This window comes from Mustelus asterias, chromosome 7 (assembly GCF_964213995.1).
Source record: "Mustelus asterias chromosome 7, sMusAst1.hap1.1, whole genome shotgun sequence".
Taxonomy (NCBI): Eukaryota; Metazoa; Chordata; class Chondrichthyes; order Carcharhiniformes; family Triakidae; genus Mustelus; species Mustelus asterias.
In genome coordinates, this window is record NC_135807.1 from 3,582,337 (window position 1) to 3,607,082 (window position 24,746).

Below are 24,746 nucleotides of genomic sequence, written 5' to 3' on the forward strand. Positions count from 1 at the left end.
TTGGAACACTCTGCCTCAGAAGGCAGGGCAAGTGGGGTCACTGAATATTTTTGACATAAATAGATTCTTGTTAGGCAAGGTAATCAGTGTGCATGGGAGTGGGGGGGTGGCGGGCGGTGGGGGGGGGGGGGGGAGCGGAAATGTGGGACTTGAAACACAAGCAGATCGGCCATGATCTTATTGAATGGTGGAGCGGGCGCGATGAGTCGAATGGTCTATTTCTGCTGCAATTTCATATGTTTGTATGTTTTTGATTTGATTTATTATTGTCACATGTATTAGTATACAGTAAAAAGTATTGTTTCTTGCGCGCTATACAGACAAAGCATACGGAAGGAACTGTGCCATCCTTATCCAGTCTGGCCTACATGTGACTCCAGATCCACAGAAATATGCTTGACTCTTGATTTTCCTCTGAATTGGCCCAGCAAGCCATTCTGTCCAAGAATTCATGAGCTACTTAGGAACATAGGAATTAGGAGCGGGAGTAGGCAATTCAGCCCTTTGAGCCCGCTCCACCATTTAACAGGATCATGGCCGATCTTATCCTGGTCTCAACTTCACTTTCCTGCCTGCTCTCCATAGCCCTCATGCTAATCGTCAGAAACATATCTATCTCTTTCTTGAATTCTTTCTCCACTGCACTCTGGGACAGTGAGTTGCACAGATTTACAACCCTCTGAGAGAAGTAGTTTCTCCTCTTCATATGATTTTAGAAGTTCCGGTTCCTTTTAAGCCTCGTAAAGTAGAAAAGTTTAACTTCTTTCTCATGATTCTGAATTCCTGATAGATGAAAAAAGACTGTGCCACTACGTAATGTCTTCCAGGGCAATGGTTAGGGTTAGCACTTTTAGTGGTTGGGTTGCCAGGTCTATTAGCAACATGTTGGATTGTATGAAACTAGTACCTCATGTAGCATATTCTGGATTCATGTGGAAGCTTGATTTGTGTGTAATGATTTGAAACCTTCCCCTTCTCATCCTCCTCCCTCTGTGCACATGCCTTCACCCATCAAGCTTGTCTTGGTGATGCAACCTTGTTCTTTCATCAATCATCAGGGATGCCCCACTTTGACAACTTGTGGGTTTAACCCGACTGTTCACTTCAACCCAAGTATAAAAAAGATCCAGTTATTTGATTATTAAACAATTGGACGTGGCGAAAGGTACAATTGTAAACTGGCAAAATTAAAGGTTACTGTACATAGAATTCAACAACTCAGAAAGCCATTTGGTCTGTGGAGTGGCGATATATTTCCAAGTCAGGATGGTGAGTGGCTTGGAAGGTAACTTGCAGCTGGTGGTGTTCCAATGTATCTGCTGCCCTTGTCCTTCCAGATGGAAGTGGTCATGGATTTGGAAGATGCTGTCTAAGGATCTTTGGTGAATCTGCACATTCTTCCTTTTCAGATAATAATCCAATCCCCTCTTCATTTCCTCAATTAATCTTGCTACACCATGCTTTCAGGCAGTGCGTTCCAAATCCTTTCCATTCACTGTGTGAAAAGATTTCCCTCCTGTCGCCTTTGCTGTTGAGCTCATTGTTCTTTGTATGTACAAGCTGGCCTTGACAGCTGCTACTTTGATGCTGATGTCTTCGTGTGAACACAAATGCTTTGTGTTATGCAGACATTCAAGGTTCACCATTAGGGAGAGGTGGTGGCATAGTGGTTGTATCACTGGACAAGTAATCCAGAGGCCCAGGCATATGCTGTGGGTTTGTTGGTTCAAATCCCACTAGCTGCGTGGTGAGATTTAAATTTTTAAATTAATAAATCTGAAATTAAAAAACAAAAGCTAGTCTCGGTAAAGGTGATCATGAAATGGTTGTCACATAACCCCATCTGGTTCACCAATGTCCTTCAGGGAAGGAAATCTGCCGTCCTTACCTAATCTGGCCGACATGTGACTCCAGATCCACAGCAATGTGCTTAATTCCTAACTGCCCTCTGAAATGGCCAAGCAAGCCACTCAATTGTATGAAATCATTATGAAGTCTTTAAAAAAAAGAATGTAACTAGACAAACCACCCGGTATTGACCTCAGCCCTATCTACCCTGGAAAGTCCTCCTTACTAACATCTGGGAGCGTGTGCCAAAATTGGGAGAGCTGTCTCACAGACTAGTCAAGCAGTGGCATACTCTCAGAATCATAGTGGACAGATATGTCCCAGACACCACCACCAGCACATTGGTATTCAGTCAGGAGGGAGTTACCCTGGGAGTCCTCAACATCTGCTCTGCACCCCATGAAATCTCATGGCATCAGGTTAAAGCTCCTGCTGTTTCCCACCGAATGTCCCCTCACAGCTGATGACTCTTCCATGCTGAACACCACTTAGACGAGGCACTGAGGGTGGCAAGAGTGCAGAATGTACTTTGGGTGGGGGACTTCAATGTCCCTCACTAAGAGTGGTTCAGTAGCACCACGACGGACTGAGTTCTTCCCTGCATAGTTGCTCGACAGGATCTGTAGCAGGTGATAAGGGAAGCAACAAGAGAAAAAACCATCATGATCTCATCCGTACCAATCTATTTGTCATGGATGCATCTAGTAGTCTCACAACACCAGGTTAAAGTCCAACAGGTTTATTTGGTAGCACGCCGGCAACTCCACATCATGGATGCATCTGTTACTGATGGTATCGTTAGGAGTGACCACTTCAGAGTCCTTGTTGAGACGAAGTGCTGTCTTCACATTGGCGATACCATCCATAGTGCTGTGTGGCACTACAACCCATGCTAAATGGGATAGATTTTGTACAGATGTAGCAACTCAAAAAATTTGCCCTCGTGAGGCACTGTGAGCCATCAGCAACAGCAGAATTGCCCAGAATATCCTCCACTCAGTTGTTACCATCAAGCTGGGGGATTTGCATGTTTTCCCCGTGTCTGCGTAGGTTTGCTCCCACAGTCCAAAAGGTGTGCAGGTTAGGTGGATTGGCCATGCTAATTGCCCCCTAGTGTTCGAAGATGTATAAATTAGGAGAGTCTCTCGGAGAGTCGGTGCAGTTTGGATGGGCTGAGTGGTGGCCTCCTGCATTGTTGGGATTCTATGATCCACCCTGGTTTAACAAAGAGTACAGGAGGGCACTCCAGGAGCAACAACAAGCATACTTAAAAACTGAGGTGTCAACCTGATGAAGCTACAATACAGTACTACTTGTGTGCCAAACCAGCAGATCAGATTTAAGCTTTGCAGTCCTCTCAAATCCACTCTTGAATGGTGGTGAACAATTAAATAATTAACTGAAGAAGGAAACTCCACAAATATTGCCACCCTCAATAATGGGGGAGCCCAGCACAACTGTGGAAAACAGAAGGCACTTGCAATCATCTTCAACCAGAAGTGCTGAGTGGATGATCGATCTTGGTCTCCTCCTGAAGTCCTCAGCATCACAGATGCCAGTCTTTAGCCAATCCAGTTCTCTTCACGAGATATCAAGAAATGGCTGAAAGCACTGGATAGTGCAAAGGCAATGGGACTTGACAATATTCTGGCAATAGTACTGAGGACTTCTACTCCAGAACTTACCGCGCCCTAACCAAATTGTTCCAGTCCAGCTACTAAACTGACATCGCCCCAACAATGTGAAAAATTGCCCAGGTATATCTTACCACAAAACATAAAACAAATTCAACCCGACCAATAACTGCCCGTCAATCTACTCTGGCTCATCAGCAAAGTGATGGAAGGTGTCATTGACAGTGGGAAATAACCTGCTCATTGATGCTCAGTTAGATTCTGCCAGGCTTCACCTCATTAGAACCTTGGTCCAAACAAGGGCAAAAGAGCTGAACGTCAGAGGTAAGATGAGAGTGATTGCCTTTTACATCAAGGCAGCATTTGACCGAGTGTGGCATCAGGATTCACTTGCACACTGGAGTCATTGGGAATCATGGGGAAACTCTCCACTGGTTGAAGTCATACCTAACAAATAGGAAGATGGAAACAAAAAGTAAATTACTGTGGATCCTGGAATCTGAATTAAAAACAGAAAATGCTGGAAAATCTCAGTAGGTCTGACCACATCCGTGGAGAGAGAGAAAGGGTCATCCAGACTCTGAATGTTGGCTCTATTCTCTCTCCACATTTGTTGTTAGACCTACTGAGGTTTTCCAGCATTTCCTGTTTTTGTCTTGAAAAAGAAAGCTGGTTTTGGTGGTTGGAGGTCTATCATCTCAATTCCAGGACATCACTGCAGGAGTTTCTCAGGGTAAATGTCCTCGACCTAATCATCTTGAGCTGCTTCATCAATGACCTCCCCTACATCATGGGGTCAGCAACTCCTCAGGTACTGAAGCAGTCTGTGTCCATATGCAGCAAGACTGGACAGCATTCAGGCTTGGGATGACGTATTGCAAGTAGCATTCGTGCCAACAGGTGCCAGATAATGTCCATTTTCAAAAAGAGAGAATGCAATTGTCTCGCCATGGTGTTCAATTGCATAACCATTGCTAAATCCCCCACCATCAACATCTGGAGGTTACCATTGACCAGAAACTGAACTGGACCTATCCATATAAATACTATGGCTATAAGAGAAGTAAAGGCTGGGAATTTTGCAGTGACTAACTCACCTCATGAATCCCCAAAGCCTGTCTACCATCTATGACTGTAACACTACATTCTGCACTCTCGTTTCCTTCTCTATGAACAGTATGCTTTGTCTGTATAGCGCACAAGAAACAATACTTTTCACTGTATGTTAATTCCTGTGACAATAAATCAAATCATCTACAAGGAACAAATCAGGAGTGTGATGGAATACTCTCCACTTGCCTGGGTGGATGCAACTCCAACAACACTCCAGAAGCTTGATGCCATCCAGGACAAAGCAGGCTGCTTGATTAGCACCTGACCAGCCATTTTCAGTGTTCACTCCCTCCACCACTGACACTTGGTAACAGTGTGTGCCATCTGCAGATGCACCACAGCAGCTCACGAAGGCTCTTTCGACAGCATCTTCCAAACCCACAGACTCCACCACATAGAAGAACAAGGGCAGCAAATACATGGGAATTCTTTCACTTGCAAGTTCCTCTCCAAGCCACACTTAATCCTGACATGGAATTATATTGCATTCCTTCACTGTCGCTGGGTCACTATGCTAGGATGCCCTCTCAGCAGGTATACCTGCACCAATTGGACTGCAGTGGTTCAAGAAGGCGGCTCCTCATCACCTTTTTATGTGGCGTTTGGTGATGGCCAATAAATGCTGGAATAACCAGAGACCCCACAACCCTTGAAAGAATAATTTTGAAAAAAGACTATGAGAAGAGAATGAGGAGACTTGGACCTGCATTCTCTAGAGTTTAGAAGAATTTCATTGAAACATACAAAATTCTTACATGATTCAACAAAGTAGAAAGGATGTTTCCCCAGACTAGTGTCTAGAACCAGGGGACAGTCTCAGAATAAGAGATTGGCCATTTAGGACTGGGGTGAGGTGAGGTTTCTTCACTCCGAGGGTGGTGAATCTTTGAAATTCTCTACCCAGAGAGCTGTGGGGGCTCGGTCATTGACTATATTCAAGACAGAAATTGTTAGAATTCTAGATAGTAAAGATATCCAGAGATATGGGGATAGTGTGGAAAAATGAGTTGACATAGACATTGAGCCATGATCTAGTTGAATAGTTGAGCTGGCTCACGGGCCAAATGGCTGACTCCTACTCATTTCCTATGTACCTATATAGCATTTTAATGTAGTCAGCTATCCCAAGGCTTCACAAACGTATAATCAAATGAAATTGGACACCCCCCCCCAAGCCACATTAGGACAGATGTAAATGTCATCTTGGTGGCACTGGTTGATTAATTCACGCACCTGGATGCTGATGGCTGAAAACAATATAAATGCAGCTACGGTATGGAAGGAAAGTAGCAAAGTATCTCTTTTATATGGATTTAGCATGGATTTAACATCACTTTGTTTTTCTCTAGTGTAAAATTAACAGTGCCTTGACGTCATTCCAAACTGCATTGGAACTAGCTATGGATCAGCGTGAAATCCAACATGTATGCCTGTATGAGATAGGTAAGTGCTTTATTTCCATGGGTTGAGGTTTATAATGAAGTTTATAAGTAGTGACTTTAATCTGGATGAATTATTGCCTGCATAATGGTTCTCTGCATAAGATGAAGTAAGGCCATATTGTGTGCAAGACTATTTTAAAATTCACTCAGGGTATGTACTTGCATTTCTCTCTGCTTATGCCCAGAGAGATTCAAGTAATGGCAATTCTCCTTGGGTTTGGTGGGAGGGGAAGGAAAAGAGGAGGAATAATAAAGGTAAGTGAGTGAGGTCTTTTTTGATTTTAGGTGGCTCAAAAGTGACATGCCTGGTGATGGAAGTTTGGAATTAAGTCAACCAGCTATGGCTCAATCAGTAATCTTGTACATAAACCGGGTAGGTCTACAGTCTCTAGTGGTCTGTTTTTTATCAGCCAGCCTGGTCATTAATGGAACCCAGAGAGTAGATCTGTCACTAGGGGCAGTAATTTTCCCACCCTGTTTCCTATCTTGGACATTTACTGTATTAACACTTTAATTTTTGCTGACTGGACCTTGTCTAGGCCCTTTTTGTTTTGAATGCATTAGTTTGCTATTCTAGTCCCCCTAGCGGGTATTGGTAAGCTCTGTGTGGTTTCAGTATCCTTTTGCTGGTGCCAAAACCTAGACTCATCCAAGCTCTGGGTGCATAGGTGACTGTTGGCAAAGTGGAAGAGACTACATTTTCATTTTGGACTAACTGAGATTAGCCTGAGGGTGGCCACCATGGAGTTTGGTGGGATTCTAGTCCAGAGGCAACTAGATGTTTGTAGACATTAAAGGAGGGGGGGGATTTGATTGGAGGAAGTTTACGCTGATCTGGATCATCTCTGCAGTAGCATTTGGAGAGAGTGCGAGCAGCGCTGGGCTCACAGGAAGAGCTGGAGGACAAAATCAGTTGTGCTGAAAGAATGGGACAAGTCAGCCTGTCAAAGGTTTGTGCGTTCTCTATGATTTGTCTTCTAGTGTGTGCCATCAGGCCAAAGATGTACCAGTAAATTCTTATCAGCTCATCACTGAACTCCTGCCTTGCTGAGATTTTTGTTTTTGGGAAAGAGAAGTTCCCTGTGCTTCTTGGGTTCAGGCTTCTGATGCAGATTTGTATGAAAAAAAACAAGTCAGCCTACTGAATGGAAAGGGCAGTTAAAATAGTTGCGATGTGGACTGACATGAAAAGGGAGAGTGTTCATTTCAAATATCAGCACTGGAGGAACAGAGTAAGACTTGAAAAGAATACATTGATTGAAATCTGGTGACTTGCAGCTTTGTAATATTGCATGAAATAACCATTTTAGGGAGAATGGTGCAGAGTGGTGGAAAGGGGATTGGAATTTGGCAAGTGAGGTATGACTCTTTATGTTGCATGGAAGTACATCCAATAGATGCATCTATGGAATACATTAAATAGCTTAAAGGGTAAAACATCAGGTTATATTAAGATACGTGTTATTGAGCCAGTTGGTTTATGTTTATATTTAACTAGAGCTTTGTTCCTGTTTTCAGGTTGGTGCAGCATGATAGAAATGAATTTTAAGGATGCACACAAGTCTTTTGCACGGCTTAAAAATGAGTCCAGGTGGTCACAATGCTATTATGCGTATTTGACTGCAGGTTTGTTCCAACTTTGTACTTTTTTGTTGTAACTGTCTGTAATAATATCCTGTGTTATATAGTGCTAAATATAGGCTGTGTTGCTTGGTCCAGATTTGAAGATCAGGTCAGGTCTATTTGGTGTGAAGCAACATGAGGGTTATGGCTTTTAAACAAGTGAATTTGTGCTCCCCCTCCCCACAACCCCAGAGTCTTTAAATGATTGAAAAAATACCTGTAAATTATCAGTGAAACCGTGCAGTTATCGGAGAACAATCCTTGTATGTACAATAAATTCCATTCTTGGATTTTTTTAAAAAAAGAATGAAACTATTTGTTGTCAGGCTCCTGTTTCTTGTTCTTGTGTTGTTTCTGGTTACTGAAATATTCCGTCAGGTCTTCAGGTGGAAGTACAAGATCCAGAATTCTACCATTGTTTCTATTGCAGCAAAATAATTATACGCATAAAAGAAAAGTAAAATACTGCAGATGCTGGAAATGTGAAATAAAAACAGAAGATGTTGGATAAACTCAGCAAGACTGGCAGCATCTATCTGTGGAGAGAGAAATAAAATTTCAAGTCTGTATGAATTCTCAGTGCTGCCAGGAACCAACATAAACTGGAGGAACAACTCATTTTCCAATTTAGGTACATTACAGCCTTCTGGACTGTAGTGAGTTCAACAACTGTGAACATCCTCCTCTATCTTGACCCCTTTGTTGTTTTCTTTGTTCTAATTCAAACCCTCCCCTCCCCCACAGGGCCATCTGTCACTTGTTCTTTATTTTTTCTTACTGAGCACTGACCTTTATTCTCCTATACCTTACCTTTCTGCCGCTCTCAGCACCTTTAGTCTTTCATGCTGCCATTAACACTCCCTTTGTCTTGTATCCATGACATCTTTGTCAATCTCTCCTTCGCTTCCATCTATCCCTGACCATACTTGATTTCATCCTCACCAACCTGCCTGTCGCAACTGCATCTGTCCATGACAGTATCGGTAAGAGTGACCACCGCACAGTCTTTGTGGAGACAAAGTCCCGCCTTCACATTGAGAATAACCTCTATCGTGTTCTGTGGCACTGTCACTTTGCTAAATGGGACAGACTTCGAACCGATCCAGCAACTCAAGACTGGCATCTATGAGGTGCTGTGGGCCATCAACAGCAGCAGAACTGTATTCCAGCACAATCTGCAACCCCATGACCCGGCATATCCCCCACTCAACCATTACTATCAAACCAGGGGATTAATCCAGGTTCAATGAAGAGTGCAGGAGGGCATGGCAGGAGCAGCACCAGACATAAAAATTGATATCAAATTACAAAACAGGACTACTTGTAAGCCAATTGGCAAAAACAGCAAGTAATATATAGAGCTAAGCCATTCCACAGCAAGTGAATCAGATCCAAGCTCTACAGTCCTGCCACATCCAGTCGTGAATGATGGTGGACAATTAAACAACTCACTGGAGGAGGCTCCACAAATATCCCCATCCTCAATGGTGGAGGAGCCCAGCACATCAGTGCAAAAGATAAGGCTGAAGCATTCGCAGTAATCTTCAGCCAGAAGTGCCAAGTGATTAAACCATCTCAGCCTCCTCCGGAGGTCCTCAGCATCACAGATGCCAACCTTTAGCCAATTCGGTTCACTCCATGTGATATCAAGACAAAGTTGAAGATACTGGAATACTGCAAAGGCTATGGGCATTGACAACGTTCCAGCAATAGTACTGAAGACGAAAATAGAAAATACTGGAAAATCTCAGCAGGTCTGACAGCATCTGTGGAGCGAGAACAGAGCCAACATTTTGAGTCTGGATGACCCTTCGTCCTGTGGGTACTGTATAGTATTGAAGAATTTTGCTCTAGATAAAAGCAAATTACTGCGGATGCTGGAATCTGAAAGCAAAAGAGAAAATGCTGGAAAATCTCAGCAGGTCTGGCAGCGTCTGTAAGGAGAGAAAAGAGCTGACGTTTCAAGTCCTGATGACTCTTTGTCAAAGCTGGAGCTTTGCTTTGCAGAGCTTTGACAAAGGGTCACCTGGACTCAAAACGTCAGCTCGTCTCTCTCCTTACAGATGCTGCCAGACCTGCTGAGATTTTCTAGCATTTTCTCTTTTGACTTCTGCTCTAGAACTTGCTGCGTCCCTGGCCAAGCTGTTCCATTCCAGCTACAACACTGCCATCTGTCTGTACGTGAAAACAACAGGACAAATCCAACCCAGTCAATTACCATCCCATTATCAGTCTACTCTCAATCATCAGCGAAGTGACGGAAGGGGTTATCACAATGCTGGCAAGCAGCACCTGCTTAGCAATCACCTGCTCACTGGTGCACACTTTGGCTTCAGCCAAGCATAGGCTTCCCTGCAATCTTGTTTTGGGAATATATTGCCATTTCTCCACTGTCACAGGGTCAAAATCCTGGCTGCCTGTCTGGGTGTACCTATACCACATGACTGTAGAGATTCAAGAAGTGCAGACACTGACGTTGGACTGGGGTAAACACAGTAAGAAGTCTGTGGTTTGAGACTTCTTACCGAGATTCAAGAAGGCAGCTCATCAGCACCTTTGTAAGGGCAATAAGGATGGATAATAAATGCTGGGAATCAGCGATGCCCACATCCCATGAATGATTTTTTTTAGAAGTGGTTAGTTAGGATATGGTACATGATTTATGAGTGCTTTTTCACTTCTGTTTACTTTGTTTTACTTGCAGTATTGTTGTATATTGATATTTTGAGCTGAGGGAATTACAAAAATCCTGTTTTATTTTTAATCAAGCATGCCAGGGCGCAACAGGTGAGACTGACAAGGCACAAGACGTATTCATAGAAGTCCAGAAGCTGTTCAGAAGAAAGAATAATCAAATTGAGCAATTTTCCTTCCGGAAGGTAAGCTGACAGAGTTCAGTTTTTAAATTTGACAAATTGCATGTTGGACAATAGATGGGGCATTCGAGAGTGTGACACCAGCGATGCTATCAAGGAATCTTTTCAGCAGACGTAATTCTGCCACATGGACAGATACTGCACAGATTCTGTTCCCGTATTTCAATCTTGACAATGCAACGAAGGAAAAAATGTCAATGAAATGCTTGGACAAAACCAGCCAATTGTTCTGCTAAAATGCCTCAGAAAATTGAAATCAAAATTGGCGAAGGAATTGAGTAGCACTAATGTAATTTAAGCATTAAAAAAAATTGGTTTAGAAGGTAAACTGAAGCCACGGATTAAGCCTTGTTTAAAAAAAAACAGCATCTCTAACAACACAGTGCTTCCTTGGTACTACTCTGAACATAAATGATGAGCTGAGATCTGCCATGGTGGCTTTAATCTACAATCTTCTGACTTAGCTGAGAGTGCTTCTAGCTGATCAAAGTTGACAAGAAAAGGGACTGTTTGTAACGTGTTACAATCCCAGTTGGTGGATGGGCACATTCCAGAATGGAACCCTAGCTCAAATGACCATAACTTTTTTTTAGAAAAGATGGAGGAACAGTGTCACGGGAGCGCTAATTAATTTTAACAATAAGAATTTTTTTAAATTAAATATGAAAACTTGGATATGATACTCCTTTACTCCTCCATAGCTTGACAGTTATTCACAGATTTTAAGGTTAACACGAGTTATAAACAATATCTTAAGCTATAATGGTCTCAGTATCACAAAGTCCTTTAAACACACAAATTGGCTGTGGTCAAATACACTATCCACTCTGAACCCAATTTAGGTTCTGTGGATTTCTCCTCAAAATCCCCCCAGATGATTGTCATACGAGAGTTTCCAAATTCCACTCCCAAAAAACACGCTTTAAAATCTCCTTTCACAATAATGCTTTACATCAGTTTGCATTCTGAAATTCAGTCCAGCTTTTCCAAGTTACTCTTTGCCACTGTGCTGCCTGTTTAACAGTGGTTAGCACTGTTGCCTCACAGCACCAGGGACCCGGATTCAATTCCGGCCTCGGGTCACTGTTTGTGTGGTGTTTGCACATTCTCCCCGTGTCTGCATGGGTTTCCTCTGGGTGCTCCTGTTTCTTCCCACGGTCCAAAGATGTGTGGGTTGATTGGCGATGCTAAGTTTGGTGGGGGGGAACTAAGTTGTCAGGGGGACTACCTAGGGTAAATGGGTGGGGTTATGGGGATAGGTGCAGACTCGATGGGCTGAATGGCGTCTTTCTGCACTGTAAGATTTCTATAAAACAAAGTTTCCGCTTGTCTTTTAACAAAGAATCCAACATCCAGGTTTTACACCTCCCCCTCCTGGATTTCTTTGTCTTGACTGTTGTACAAACTGTTCACAATTATTTTAACCTGTGATTCCCAGACTATTGAAATGGCATCAAACTTTTCATTTATCTGTGAAACCTGCTTTCCCACTTGGATAGAAAGCTTTGGTTACTGCAGTTGTCTTTTTCACACACCGCACTTTGTTTGCTTTTCCTTTGAATTCTCCTGAACAGTACCTTGTTCAACTCCTGGGTCTCTGGTCTCTTAACTTCAGTCTTAAGACATTCATTATGTCCCACTTTCCTGGTTACCTGGACTGTATCTAGTTCTTTGGAAAGTCTGCCTCTTTGCAGCTCCCTTTTCCTGGGCAGTTTCTCCTGGCAGAGTTGAGAGATGTTCACTCCTCTGTGCCTTGTTTCCAACTGCCAACAAATGCAGTGAAAAATTAAACTTTTGAGCCTTCCTACCTTAAAAGGTTCCTAGTTGCCAAGCAATAGTCACATGCTTCTGCCAGTTTATTTATGTTTCATGCCGTAACCCTTTCTAAGCACAATAGAAGCACAGTTTGAATTGAGCAAACCCTCCACTCCCCCTCAACATCGCACTGCATCGTCATCCACCCTTTTTCCCACTCCTTCCATGTCCCATGCATGGGAAATGCTGAAAACAGAAAATGATTAAAATACTCAGCATCAGGCAGCATCTACGGAGAGAGACAGAGTTAACGTTCAGGATGATGATGAAAGAACATCAACCTGCAATGTTAACACTGTTTTTCTCTCTTCACAGAAGCTGCTCGACCCTGCTAAGGATTTCCAGCATTTTCCATTCTTGCTGGAATGGTCTGTTGTAAATTTGGTGAAATTAGATGAACATTTTTGGTGTCACGTTTATTCATTTGTGTGCAGGCTGAAAGATTCCAGAAGGAGAAGCCCACCAAAGAATTATGTATACTCGCTGCCATTGAAGTGTTGTATTTGTGGAAAGCACTCGCCAATTGTTCCCCTTCAAACCTACAACGAATGAATCAAGGTAACTCAATACTTGCCATAGTTTTATTCATTTTACGTTGAGAGTTGCAGCACAAAAACAGTTCATTTGGGTCTCATGGTCTATTCCAGCAGTTATAGTCCACACGGACCTTTTCACACCCTACCTCATCGCACCCAATAAGAGTCATCAAGTCATACAGTGCAGAAAAGGCCCTTTGGTCCATCGAGTCGGCACTAACAACTACCATTAAAGTCACACTAATCCCATTTTCCTACACTTGTCCCATATCCTTGAATGTTATGATGTTTCAAGTGCATATCCAAATATTTTTTTTAAAGGTTGCAAGGTTTTTGGCCTCCACTACCTTTCCAGGCAGTGCGTTCCAGATTCTCACTCCCCTCTGAGTGAAAGTGTTTTTCCTCAAATCCCCTCTGAATCTCTTACCCCTCACGCTAAAACTATGCCCCCTCGCGATTGACCCCCATTACTTTCTGATCTTTTTCCCTTTTGAGTTATCTTGCTTCCCCTTAAAAGCATCTTTGTTCTTCACTGCAAACATTCCATGTGTTAGCAAGTTCCACATTCTCTCTGCTCCGTACATAATTAACCCTTATTCCTGGCACTATTCTAGTTAGTCTCCTACATACCAATTTTCCTGAATAAAAACCAGGTTTTTCCATTATCCAAAATCTTTCATACAAGAGTATCTTGGGCTGACATGACTTGTGGCTTGTTCCTCCCATTTTTGCAAAGGAATTGAGATTTGTTTCATGCTATAATTAGCTCAGTTGTTCAAAGTTACTAGTTCAGCAGTAATTACGAATGTAATTTTCACAGAATAATAGAACATAGGACAGTACAGCACAGAACTGGCTTGGCCACAGGAGACAGAGGGTAACAGTCGAAGGGTCTTTTTCCGGCTGGAGGTCTGTGACCAGTGATGTTCCACAGGGCTCTGTACTGGGACCTCTGCTATTTGTGATATATATAAATGATTTGGAAGAAGGTGTAACTGGTGTTATCAGCAAGTTTGCGGATGACACGAAGATGGCTGAACTTGCGGATAGCGATGAACATTGTTGGACAATACAGCAGGATATAGATAGGCTGGAAAATTGGGAGGAGAAATGGCAGATGGAATTTAATCCAGATAAATGCAAAGTGATGCATTTTGGAAGAACTAATGTAGAGGGGAGTTATACAATAAATGGCAGAGCCATCAAGAGTATAGAAACACAGAGGGACCTAGGTGTGCAAGTCCACAAATCCTTGAAGGTGGCAGCACAGGTGGAGAAGGTGGTGAAGAAGGCATATGGTATGCTTGCCTTTATAGGACGAGGTATAAGAGTATAAAAGCTGGAGTCTGATGTTGCAGCTGTATAGAACGCTGGTTAGGCCACATTTGGAGTACTACGTCCAGTTCTGGTCGCTGCACTACCAGAAGGACGTGGAGGCTTTGGAGAGAGTGCAGAGAAGGTTTACCAGGATGTTGCCTGGTATGGAGGGTCTTAGCTATGGGGAGAGATTGGGTAAACTGGGCTTGTTCTCCCTGGAAAGACGGAGAATGAGGGGAGACCTAATAGAGGTGTACAAGATTATGAAGGGTATAGATAGGTTGAACAGTGGGGAGTTTTTTGCCAGGTCGGAGCTGACGATCACGGGCTCAAGGTGAGAGGGGCGAGGTATAAGTCAGATATTAGAGGGATGTTTTTTACACAGAGGGTGGTGGGGGCCTGGAATGCGCTGCCAAGTAGGGTGGTGGAGGCAGACACGCTGGCATCGTTTAAGACTTACCTGGATAGTCACATGAGCAGTCTGGGAATGGAGGGATATAAACGAATGGTCTAGTTGGACCAATGAGCGGCACAGGCTTGGAGGGCCGAAGGGCCTGTTTCCTGTGCTGTACTGTTCTTTGTTCTTTGATCTACCCGATACGTAACTAAACAGTAGATAATCCCTAACATCTAAACTGGTACTTCCTTACAATTAACTCCCACATGTGCCACTCCAATGTTTTTGAGAGTGAACTGAGACGTTTGATAAGATGAGATGGATACAAATTGTGAACTGCAGTGTGACCACTCAATGCATCAGTCATTATTGGATCCACTTTGTTCAATTAGCAGCTTCCTCTGTGTAATGAGGCGCAATAATGAACATAATTTAAGGGTGGCATGGACAAGTTGGGCTGAAGGGCCTGTTTCCATGCTGTAAACCTCTATGCCTCTAATTTCCTCCATTCCTGCACCTCTTCTTTAGAAACCAGCAAATATTTCTATTCATATCCTTATCTTAAATGGGTATTGGCACCACTATGCCGGTTGGCGGTGAGGCAAGGCTCACAGCAAACGTCTCAACAGTCTCTATTTAAAAACCGTCTCGACCAGTTACAGCAAACTCCACTCATGATTGAAATTGCAGCAGTTTCCTGGATTATTTCTGCAGCAAAATGTACTGAGTGGAGGCGAGTAGCAGAATCCCCAGCCACTTAACAGCGCTGTGGTCTGTGGCCTTGATTGTCAGGGGAATTATACACTCTATTCTGACCAGGACATGCAACCTCCTTTTCTCTCTATTCACCCACCTGTTGAGAGTTCAGCACTAACAATGCTCCAACACACTGGGTATAAGGTGTGGTTAATTATTGAGTGACTGCTTATTGATTGGCCACTGTATTTCCTTGTGGAGACAGCTTCAGTGACTAGAACATTAACATTTAACCACTTCTCTGATTTATATTGCTTTATGTAGATAGAATACCTTTTGCATTTAAGTGCATTTGTCTACCTAATCCTTTCTTGTGGGAAAATTAGCACATTGACAATTCTAAGTTCCCGATGTTCACCCTTGCAGAATTAATGAAGCAATTAGACGATCAGGGAGAGATTATTTAATTGTTAACAATATTAGCCTGATGCTGTATATTGTGTTTGTAATTTTACACTAACATAATCTGAAATTTTAGTGCAGCGAATACTTTCAGAATAAAGCTGTTGTAGTATTTTATGGTACTTTTTCACAATATTTGCCTCTCCCTATTTAATTTTCTGAACGATTGGTGATTGTAAGTCTGAATGCAGCATAGATGGTGCTAGCAGTAGACAAACTAACTTGTGCTCTTTTATCCAGCTTGTCAGGAAATGCATGAGCCATTAACAATTGGGTTAAAACATCTACTCCTTGGTGCAATACACAAATGTCTGGGAAATTCAGATGGTGCTATTCAGGTGTGTACAGAATGGTTTGATTTTAATAATTCTACTTGTGTTGTTTAGAGAAACTGTAACACTTTCTGTATATAAGAATTGACTCTACAATGAGCATCAAAGCAAACAAAATTAAGTGCAATATGAGGCTTTAGGCTAAAATATGTCTACAATTCTGTTTGTAATAATGTATTGTGAAACCAGAATTAAAGTGCAAAAATATTTTTGCAGAAACCTGCAATTGCACAGACGAATCTATGATTAGCCCAATTACTGCTGTACAGTTTACTTTCATTCATTTTGCCTGTCTTCAGTATGTTTTGTAATTCACTTGTCAGGAAAATGCATTTGAAAATCAGGAACTTCAATTTACAATAATAATGCTGTTATTGCTCATCATAGTATTGGATGGCTCCGTATTTAAAGGCTAATCCCTTCCCTTATGGGTACACGGTCTTACATACGTAAATGTGTGTGTGCGTGTTTATATATAATACACACCAGTATGTGTGACACGGTTTTCACATTGTAACTTGTTTTTTCTTTCTGCAGTTCTTCCAGCTAGCTATAAAAGATGAATTGAGTCGTCAGAACAATGCATACATACAGCCATATGCTTGTTACGAGCTTGGATGTCTGTTGTTAGAAAATCCAGAGGTATGAAGAGCTGCTTTTGATATATCCAACATTATTCAAAACTGCAAGTTACTAACCGAGCTAAATGTAACATCTTTTACATTTTGTTGAATTATTACTTTAAAGAATTGTACCACAAAGTAAGAACCATTTTTTCGCAATCGGTTGTATGTTTCTGGATCTGAAAGAACTGCTTATTCTGTTATGCAATGTTTGAAAGCCACGTTAATTTTCTGAATTTTATTCCAGATTTATTTTTATTTATCCATCCCACTGATTTAGTAGTTCCTATTCATGGTCAAAATTTTGAGAAAACTCTGTGATGCAAACTAAATAATACGTTTTGAAAACTGAAAATTGTGCTCGAGAGGCAGAATTAGGATACAAATCAAACATGATCTGATTGAATGAGCAACACACTTGAAGGGCTGAATGGCCTCTTCCCAGGTTCAATTCCGACCTCGGGTGATTGTGTGGGGTTTGCACGTTCTCCCCGTGCCTGCGCAGGTTTCCTCTGGATGCTCCAGTTTCCTCCCACAGTCCAAAGATGCACAGGTTAGGTGGATTGGCCATGCTGAATTGCCCCTTAATGTCCAAAGATGTGTTGGTTAAGGGGATTAGCCATGGTAAATGTGGGGCTATGGGGATAGAGTGGGGGATGGGCCTGGGTAAGATACTCTGTCAATACTCTGTATAGAGAATTGGTGCAGATTAGATGGGGCGAATGGCCTCCTGCACTGTAGGGATTCTATGAACTGTAATTTTGTTGCACTCTGGAACTGAGAGAAATATCCAACAGTATTGACATTATTTGGCCAAAGAATATATCGATGATGCATTTTTGTTTGTTTTTATGATAGACATTGGACAAAGGCAAAACTTTACTGTACCAAGCCAAGGTAAGTTGGATACCCCATGTCCAATAAGAATATTTGTTTTACAGTTTTGATACATTTGGCTGGTGAAATCAATGTCAATATCGTAAGCAAACACCCACCCTTGCAAATGTACAGTGGAGCCCCGTTGTAACGCGACGGTCGGGGTCCACAAAATGTCATCGCGAATGTTATCGCTAAACTGGAAATAGCAAAAAAAAGGGGTCATCGCGTCATATCCGATTTTGCACTAAATCTGTTATGCAATGTTACAACGGGGCTCCACTGTATTACTTATTGATTAAATAGCTGTTATGTTAAGATCAGTGGTGTGTCTCAGGGGTCAGTGCTGGGGCCACAACCTTTCACAATATACATAAATGATTTGGAGGAAGGAACTGAAGACACTGTTGCTAAGTTTACAGATGATACAAAGATATGTAGAGGGACAGATAGTTTTGAGGAAGCAGGGGGGCTGCAGAAAGACTTGGACAGGTTAGGAGAGTGGGCAAAGAAGTGGCAGATGGAATACAATGTGGAAAAGTGTGAGGTTATGCACTTTAGAAGGAGGAATGGAGGCATAGACTATTTTCTAAATGGGAAAATGCTTAGGAAATCAGAAACACAGGGATTTGGGAGTCATTGTTCAAGATTCTCTTAAGGTTAACATGCAGGTTCAGTCGACAGTTAGGAAGGCAAATGCAATGTTAGCATTCATGTCGAGAGGGCTTGAATACAAGAGCAGGGATGTACTTCTGAGGCTGTTTCAGGCTCTGGTCAGACCCCATTTGGAGTATTGTGAGCAGTTTTGGACCCATATCTAAGGAAGGATGTGCTGACCTTGGAAAGAGTCTAGAGGAGGTTCACAAGAATGATCCCTGGAGTGAAGAGCTTGTCGTATGAGGAACAGTTGAGGACTCTGGGTCTGTACTCGTTGGAGTTTAGAAGGATGAGGGGGGATCTTATTGAAACTTACAGGATACTGCGAGGCCTGGATAGAGGGGAAGTGGAGAGGATGTTTCCACTAGTAGGAAAAATTAGAACCTGAGGGCACAACCTCAGGCTAAAAGAATGATCCTTTAAAACAGAGTTGAGGAGGAACTTCTTCTCTCAGAGGATGGTGAATCTCTGGAATTCTCTGCCCACTGAAGTGGTGGAGGCTACCTCGTTGAATATGTTTGAATCACGGATAGATGGATTCCTGATCGGTAAGGGAATTAGGGGTTATGGGGATCAGGCGGGTAAGTGGAACTGATCCACTTCAGATCAGCCATGATCTTATTGAATGGCGGGGCAGGCTCGAGGGGCTAGATGGCCTACTCCTGCTCCTATTTCTTATGTTCTTATGAATTTCTTCAGCCAGAGAGTGGTGAGTCTGTGGAACTCTTTGCCACAGAAGGGTGTGGACGCCAGGTCATTGAATGTCTTAAGACAGAGATAGATAGTTTCTTGATTAATAAGGGGATCAGGGGTTATGGGGAAAAGGCAGGAGAATGGCAGGAGAAAAATATCAGCCATGATTGAATGGCGGAGCAGACTTGATGGGCCGAGTGGCTTAATTCTGCTTCTATGTCTTATGGTCTTATAGTCACACTTGGTACACTAAAATATCAATGGGTAGTTTTGTTTAAATTATTTCCTGGGATGTGCATGTAGGTGACTAAGCTAACATTTCTGTTCATCGTGAATTGCTCCTGAGAAGGTGGTGATGAGCCATTGTTGCAGTCCCTGAGGTGTAGGTACACTCACACTGCTTTAGGGAGGGTGTTCCAGGTTTTTGACCCAGTGACAGTGAAGGAACAGTGATCAAGTTCCAGCTAAGGATAGTGAGTGGCTTGGAGGGTGGCGGTGTTCCCATATGTCTGTTCTCTTTGTCCTTCTAGATGGTAGATTTTAGAGGGAGCTGTTGGCCCTCAGTCCAAGCCCCATTCTTTAGCCCTGATACACCCAGATGCTCTGGTTTTCAAATTCCACACAACTGGTTTTCACAGGTGCGGTGTATTTAACTTACCGGACTTTTGAATGGACCTACCTTGCATTAAGTTGATCTTTCTCTACACCCTAACTATGACTGTAACGCTACATTCTGCACTGTCTCGTTTCCTTCTCTATGAACGGTATGCTTTGTATAGCACGCAAGGAACAATACTTTTCACAATGTTAATACATGTGACAACAAATCAAATAAAATCAAATCAAAGATTAACTGACCTATCACACTGTTTCAGAATGACATTTGAGATGCTAGTGTTCAATTGTATTTTTCAAAAAAATCCCGGAGTAATTTTGACACTTACACAGTCAGTACCTTTTGTGTAGTGGGAAGCAATATTTTTGGGATTATACAATGGTGTATTTTCAATTATGTTTCATTTTCTACTTGTGGATATGACATTGGTGGGTGGAAATACTTTATAATGAATTTAGTCCAATTATTATCAGTGTTACGATTGAAAACAAGTTATCTTTTGTGGATATTGGGGATTCAGGGGAAGCCATTCTGTCCCTGCCAGTTAATTCTCATTTTCTTCCTCTGCAGGAAGAGTTTGCTGGTTATGATTTTGAAAACCGTCTTCACGTGCGTATTCATACTGCGTTAGCATCATTGAAAGAACTTGTTCCACAATGATCTTTGCCAAACAGGAATCTTCTTCAGTGCACATGTGATTGAACTTAAATCAGTTCCTGCACTTTATGCTGTAAATACACAGCAAAGGAAGTCGAGTGGTTGGTCTGAGCTCATGAAGGCTGCATTAAACCTAAGCATGTGGATTGTCTTTGGATGTGTAGGGGCAGTTTCACTGAAAAATGAGAGGTGCATTGAAGCTGTAGCTCTTTATTATAGGTAGCTAAACAGGAGGAGGCTTAGGGAGTTCCGAGGATTATCAAGTGACCTTGCTTTTTTTTCCCACTTTGATGACCGTAGTTCAATTTAGAGTTAACTCTGTCAGTGCGGTTTAAAGCACAGAGCCTATTCACGTCATTGGGGCAGATTCTAAATGTGCTTCGGTTAGGTAGCAGAAGTTCAGGAAGGAAAAAGCGTTCATGGCTTTTGCCTGTTAATAGCCATATTTTTGTTGCACTGGTTGTACTTTTAATTTGCCAAGCTTTAACACCACCATTATTTTAAGATGTGTAAAATATTGTTAGCACTTTTTAAATTCCCTTTTGTATCAGACCCCACAGAACACCAGCAGCAAAGGACTTGAGTTCATTTCTGCTCAGGGTCATTTGTTAATTATGAATGAAAGATGCAGTATCTACAAGGTCTTTTTTTTTTTAAAAGCTTGTTTAATCCTGTCATGCCACGATGTTCTTTGAGATCTTCTGGTATACTTTTAAAAAAAATCCAAATACCTCAGTTGTAGATCAGATGTAAAAGAAACAAAAAAATTGTGAAATTCATACATTTTTAAAGGATATCTCTGGGAAACAGGATAATGGGCAAATGAAATTGTCTTGTAGCATCTGTGTCTAATTATCTACTTTGTCATTTGTTTTGTCATATTATGACATGTTTGTATCTACTGTTAATAGCATCTCAACAGGGTAAACAAGATTTTATTCTACTAGATTATGCCTATGCCAAGTTATTTATGACCATTATCTGACAGGTGTGAGCCATTGAATAAGAATATATCACTTGGATGCAGATGTCATAGGCAAGCACTATCAAGTTTCATTTTAAAAATGTATTTTTTATAAAACCCCATTTAAAATCTGAGGCATGATCTAATGGCAATAAAATCAAAAAGAATCCAACATTCCTGAATTATACGTTGTGTGGATTCTCCAGCAGCCATGAATGTTTATTGCACCGGTTTTTGTTGTTTCCTCAAGCTTGCTGCTTTGATTCTATAGGCGCTGGTTGCCGTCTGGTACCTTGTCCAGCTGGCCAGTTGACTTGGCACAGATCTAGGGTCCTTGTGTGACTAAGCAACTCCTTGGAGGTGCTCACCTGCACTGTTGCTGGTTACGTTAGATTTTATTTATCTCTGAATTTTCAGGCTGTTGCTCAGCAAGTGTTTCATTTGTAATTTGGAATTTTATTGTCCTTTCTTTCCAAACTTGCACTCCTAGTATTTAAGTCCCCTTATTTACACAGTTGTATAATTCTATGATGTGGCTATTTTTGTTTTAACAGTAGAATTAAATAACTGAACTGTTTAACATTGAGTAATGTGATAAAGTAACGTAATGTGAATCTTCTAACTTGCTTACACTGGAGAATGTTATCAACATTTTTGCTCTGGTACACACATTGCTCAGGGGAAGGGAAAATTAAAAAAAACAAAAATGTTAATGAACTGAATGTTGTAAGTTATCCAAAAAATGAATGCGAACCTGGTTGTGGTAACTGTATTTCATAAATGGAGGAAGAATTTGTTCACTTTGCATTGACAAGTGACTTGATTACAGAAGGAAGGAGCACTTGCCTGCCCAGCACTCACTGTTTCTGTGATGCTGATTGGGATTGGGAACTGAATCTGTTCATTGTGTATGAGTGGAAATGTTGACTAACTGAATGGTGATGAAAACGGTCACTGTATTTTTGACTGTATGTAGACTGCTATTACTCAGCTGTATTAAAAAAAAGACGTGTGTCCAGATCTGTCGTGGTTCAAAATATTTGATCAGTATATTAAACTGAGCACAATTGTAACTGTTGTGCAGGATTCTACGTTACTCTATATATAATCAGTTTCTGTATTACTTTAGTTTCAGCTTCATATCCCATCCAAAATTGTGTTTCTTTTCCAAATGTAAACAATCGGACTTGGTTCAGTTTGTTCTCCATATATGGGCACTACTGGCAAAGTTGAAATTTCTTATCCATCAATTATTGCTAGGCTGAGATGGAACAGAATCAACCATTAAGGGATAGACAGGACAGTGCCACAGGTAGCAACAGAGATGGCAGCAATCTTAATTAGTTTGCCTTGGTATTTACCAGGCAAGTATAATGGGTAGACATGACATTGAATGATGGACTAAGTGCATTTAAAATCTAATCACATTGAAGTTCAAGATTCTGGTTCAGATGGATTGCATCCACACAAATTAAAAACACCTAGGAAAGAGATGACAGAGGCTTAATAATTCATCAGAGATCGGTATAATACTAGCAAACTGGCCGTTAGATAATATAATTCCTATATTTAACAAGGAAGACAGAACCTGTCCAGGGAATTAAACCTGTCCTGGATGAGTACATGGAGCGTAATAGGATGGAGGGTTATAGGTAGGTCTAGAAGGTAGGGATGTGTTCTGCACAACTTGTGGGCCGAAGGGCCTGTTTGTGCTGTAGTTTTTCTATGTTCTAATTATATTAACAGGGTGGTAGGAAAAATAATGGAATCCTTACTAAGGAGCAAAGAGAAGTACATCTACAAATGAACAATATAGGGATCAAGAGCATAGGGTTCAAAAGAAAACATCTTGTTTGGTCAACCTTAATTTGTTTTGAAGAAACAGAAGAGCAGGTATGGGTCAAGTGCCCCGCTATAGACTAATGAATCAGACTGTGGAGCCAGGATACAAGTGCCAGAATGGATTGTGAGCTTATCCCTGCTTTACATTGGGCAGGACCCTGTGAGACAGTGTATGTGGAATTGTTTGGGATTTTTATTGGGACCTGACATCTGAAACCTTAAGGCAAGAGTGTCACTAACAAAAATGTTACTAACACTTGCGTTTATGTAGCATCTTTCATGACCATTGGATTTCTCAAAGGGTTCTGTAGCCGATAAAGTACAAACTAGAAACAGAAAATGCTGGAAAAACTCAGGTCTGGCAGCATCGGTGGAGAGAGAAACAGAGTTAACGTTTTGAGTCCAATATGACTTTTTGAAGTTGGTTTACAACGTTGGGAAGCTGAATCAATTTAAGGGCAGCACGGTGACACAGTGGTTAGCATTGCAGCCTTACCGGGCCAGGGACCCGGGTTCAATTCCAGGCTTGGGTCGCTGTCTGTGTGGAGTCTGCACGTTCTCCCCGTGTCTGCGTGGGTTTCCTCCGGGTGCTCCGGTTTCCTCCCACAGTCTGAAAGATATATAGGTTAGGGGCATTGACTGTGCTAAATTGCCCCTGAGTGTCAGGGGCACCAGCCACGGTAAAATGTACGGGGGATAGGGTCTGGGTGGGATTGTAGTTGGTGCAGACTCGATGGGCCGAATGGCCTCCTTCTGCACTGTAGGGTTTCTATGAATCTGCGGGGAATCTAGGTTCCGGTCACTGACTGGGGGAATGCGGCTTTGGCGCTGACAGCCTGAGGCAGGGGGTGTGCGCTCAATACGGGCTCTGAGAGGGAAGTGACTGGGTCACGTGAGAACGTGCGGGGCGGGGTCGGGAACGATTGACAACGTCACGTGGTTGTGAAGCAGAACGGTTTGACCTCTCGGGGCGGGGTCAGGGTGATTGGCAGGTCGGGGCTGGCCAAGGGGTGGAGTCAGGGTGATTGGCAGGTCGGAGATGGCCGAGGGGCGGGGTCAGGGTGATTGGCAGGCCGCGTGCTGCTGCGGTGGACAATGACCCTGTGTGTGCGGGGCCGCTACGTGCCCCACTGGCGGTTTGGTTTCAAAACGCGTTGAGCGTCCGCGAGAGGCGCAAGCGACGGAAAGCCGGCCGGCACAGAGCGACATAGCACAGAGATTCAGCAAGAGCATCTACAGCAAGGTCCAGGAGCAACTCCCTCCACACACTCAGCAAAGGTGTCTGCTCTCCACTGGTGAGTGCAGCTCCTGGGAACATCACATCACATTGTAATGGACTGGGATCTGTGATCACATTGTAATGGGCTGGGATCTGTGATCACATTGTAATGGGCTGGGATCTGTGATCACATTGTAATGGGCTGGGACCTGTGATCACATTGTAATGGGCTGGGATCTGTGATCACATTGTAATGGGCTGGGATCTGGGGATCACATTGTAATGGACTGGGATCTGTGATCACATTGTAATGGGCTGGGACCTGTGATCACATTGTAATGGACTGGGATCTGTGATCACATTGTAATGGGCTGGGATCTGTGATCACATTGTAATGGACTGGGATCTGTGATCACATTGTAATGGGCTGGGACCTGTGATCACATTGTAATGGACTGGGATCTGTGATCACATTGTAATGGGCTGGGATCTGTGATCACATTGTAAT

At 42.4% G+C, this 24,746-nt stretch overlaps 2 protein-coding genes across 3 annotated transcripts in view; both read left to right on the top strand.

The window, feature by feature from the left end:
* The window catches only part of ttc39c (tetratricopeptide repeat domain 39C), a 94,727-nt gene extending 72,530 nt beyond the window's left edge, over positions 1 to 22,197 (top strand). Inside the window, exons 7-14 of the mRNA XM_078215619.1 lie at positions 5,945 to 6,038; positions 7,556 to 7,663; positions 10,430 to 10,539; positions 12,786 to 12,909; positions 16,000 to 16,097; positions 16,629 to 16,733; positions 17,573 to 17,611; positions 20,127 to 22,197. Coding sequence (XP_078071745.1) covers positions 5,945 to 6,038; positions 7,556 to 7,663; positions 10,430 to 10,539; positions 12,786 to 12,909; positions 16,000 to 16,097; positions 16,629 to 16,733; positions 17,573 to 17,611; positions 20,127 to 20,216 — 768 coding nt within the window. The 3' untranslated portion in view covers positions 20,217 to 22,197. The remainder of the gene's footprint in view (positions 1 to 5,944; positions 6,039 to 7,555; positions 7,664 to 10,429; positions 10,540 to 12,785; positions 12,910 to 15,999; positions 16,098 to 16,628; positions 16,734 to 17,572; positions 17,612 to 20,126) is intronic.
* A 1,892-nt stretch (positions 22,198 to 24,089) lies between these two features.
* The window catches only part of LOC144496049 (uncharacterized), a 140,191-nt gene continuing 139,534 nt past the window's right edge, over positions 24,090 to 24,746 (top strand). The window contains exon 1 of one of the 2 annotated variants that reach the window (XM_078217001.1): positions 24,090 to 24,314. The gene's annotated coding sequence lies outside the window, so the exon portion shown is untranslated. The remainder of the gene's footprint in view (positions 24,315 to 24,746) is intronic. The other variant, XM_078217002.1, reaches the window with a different exon arrangement.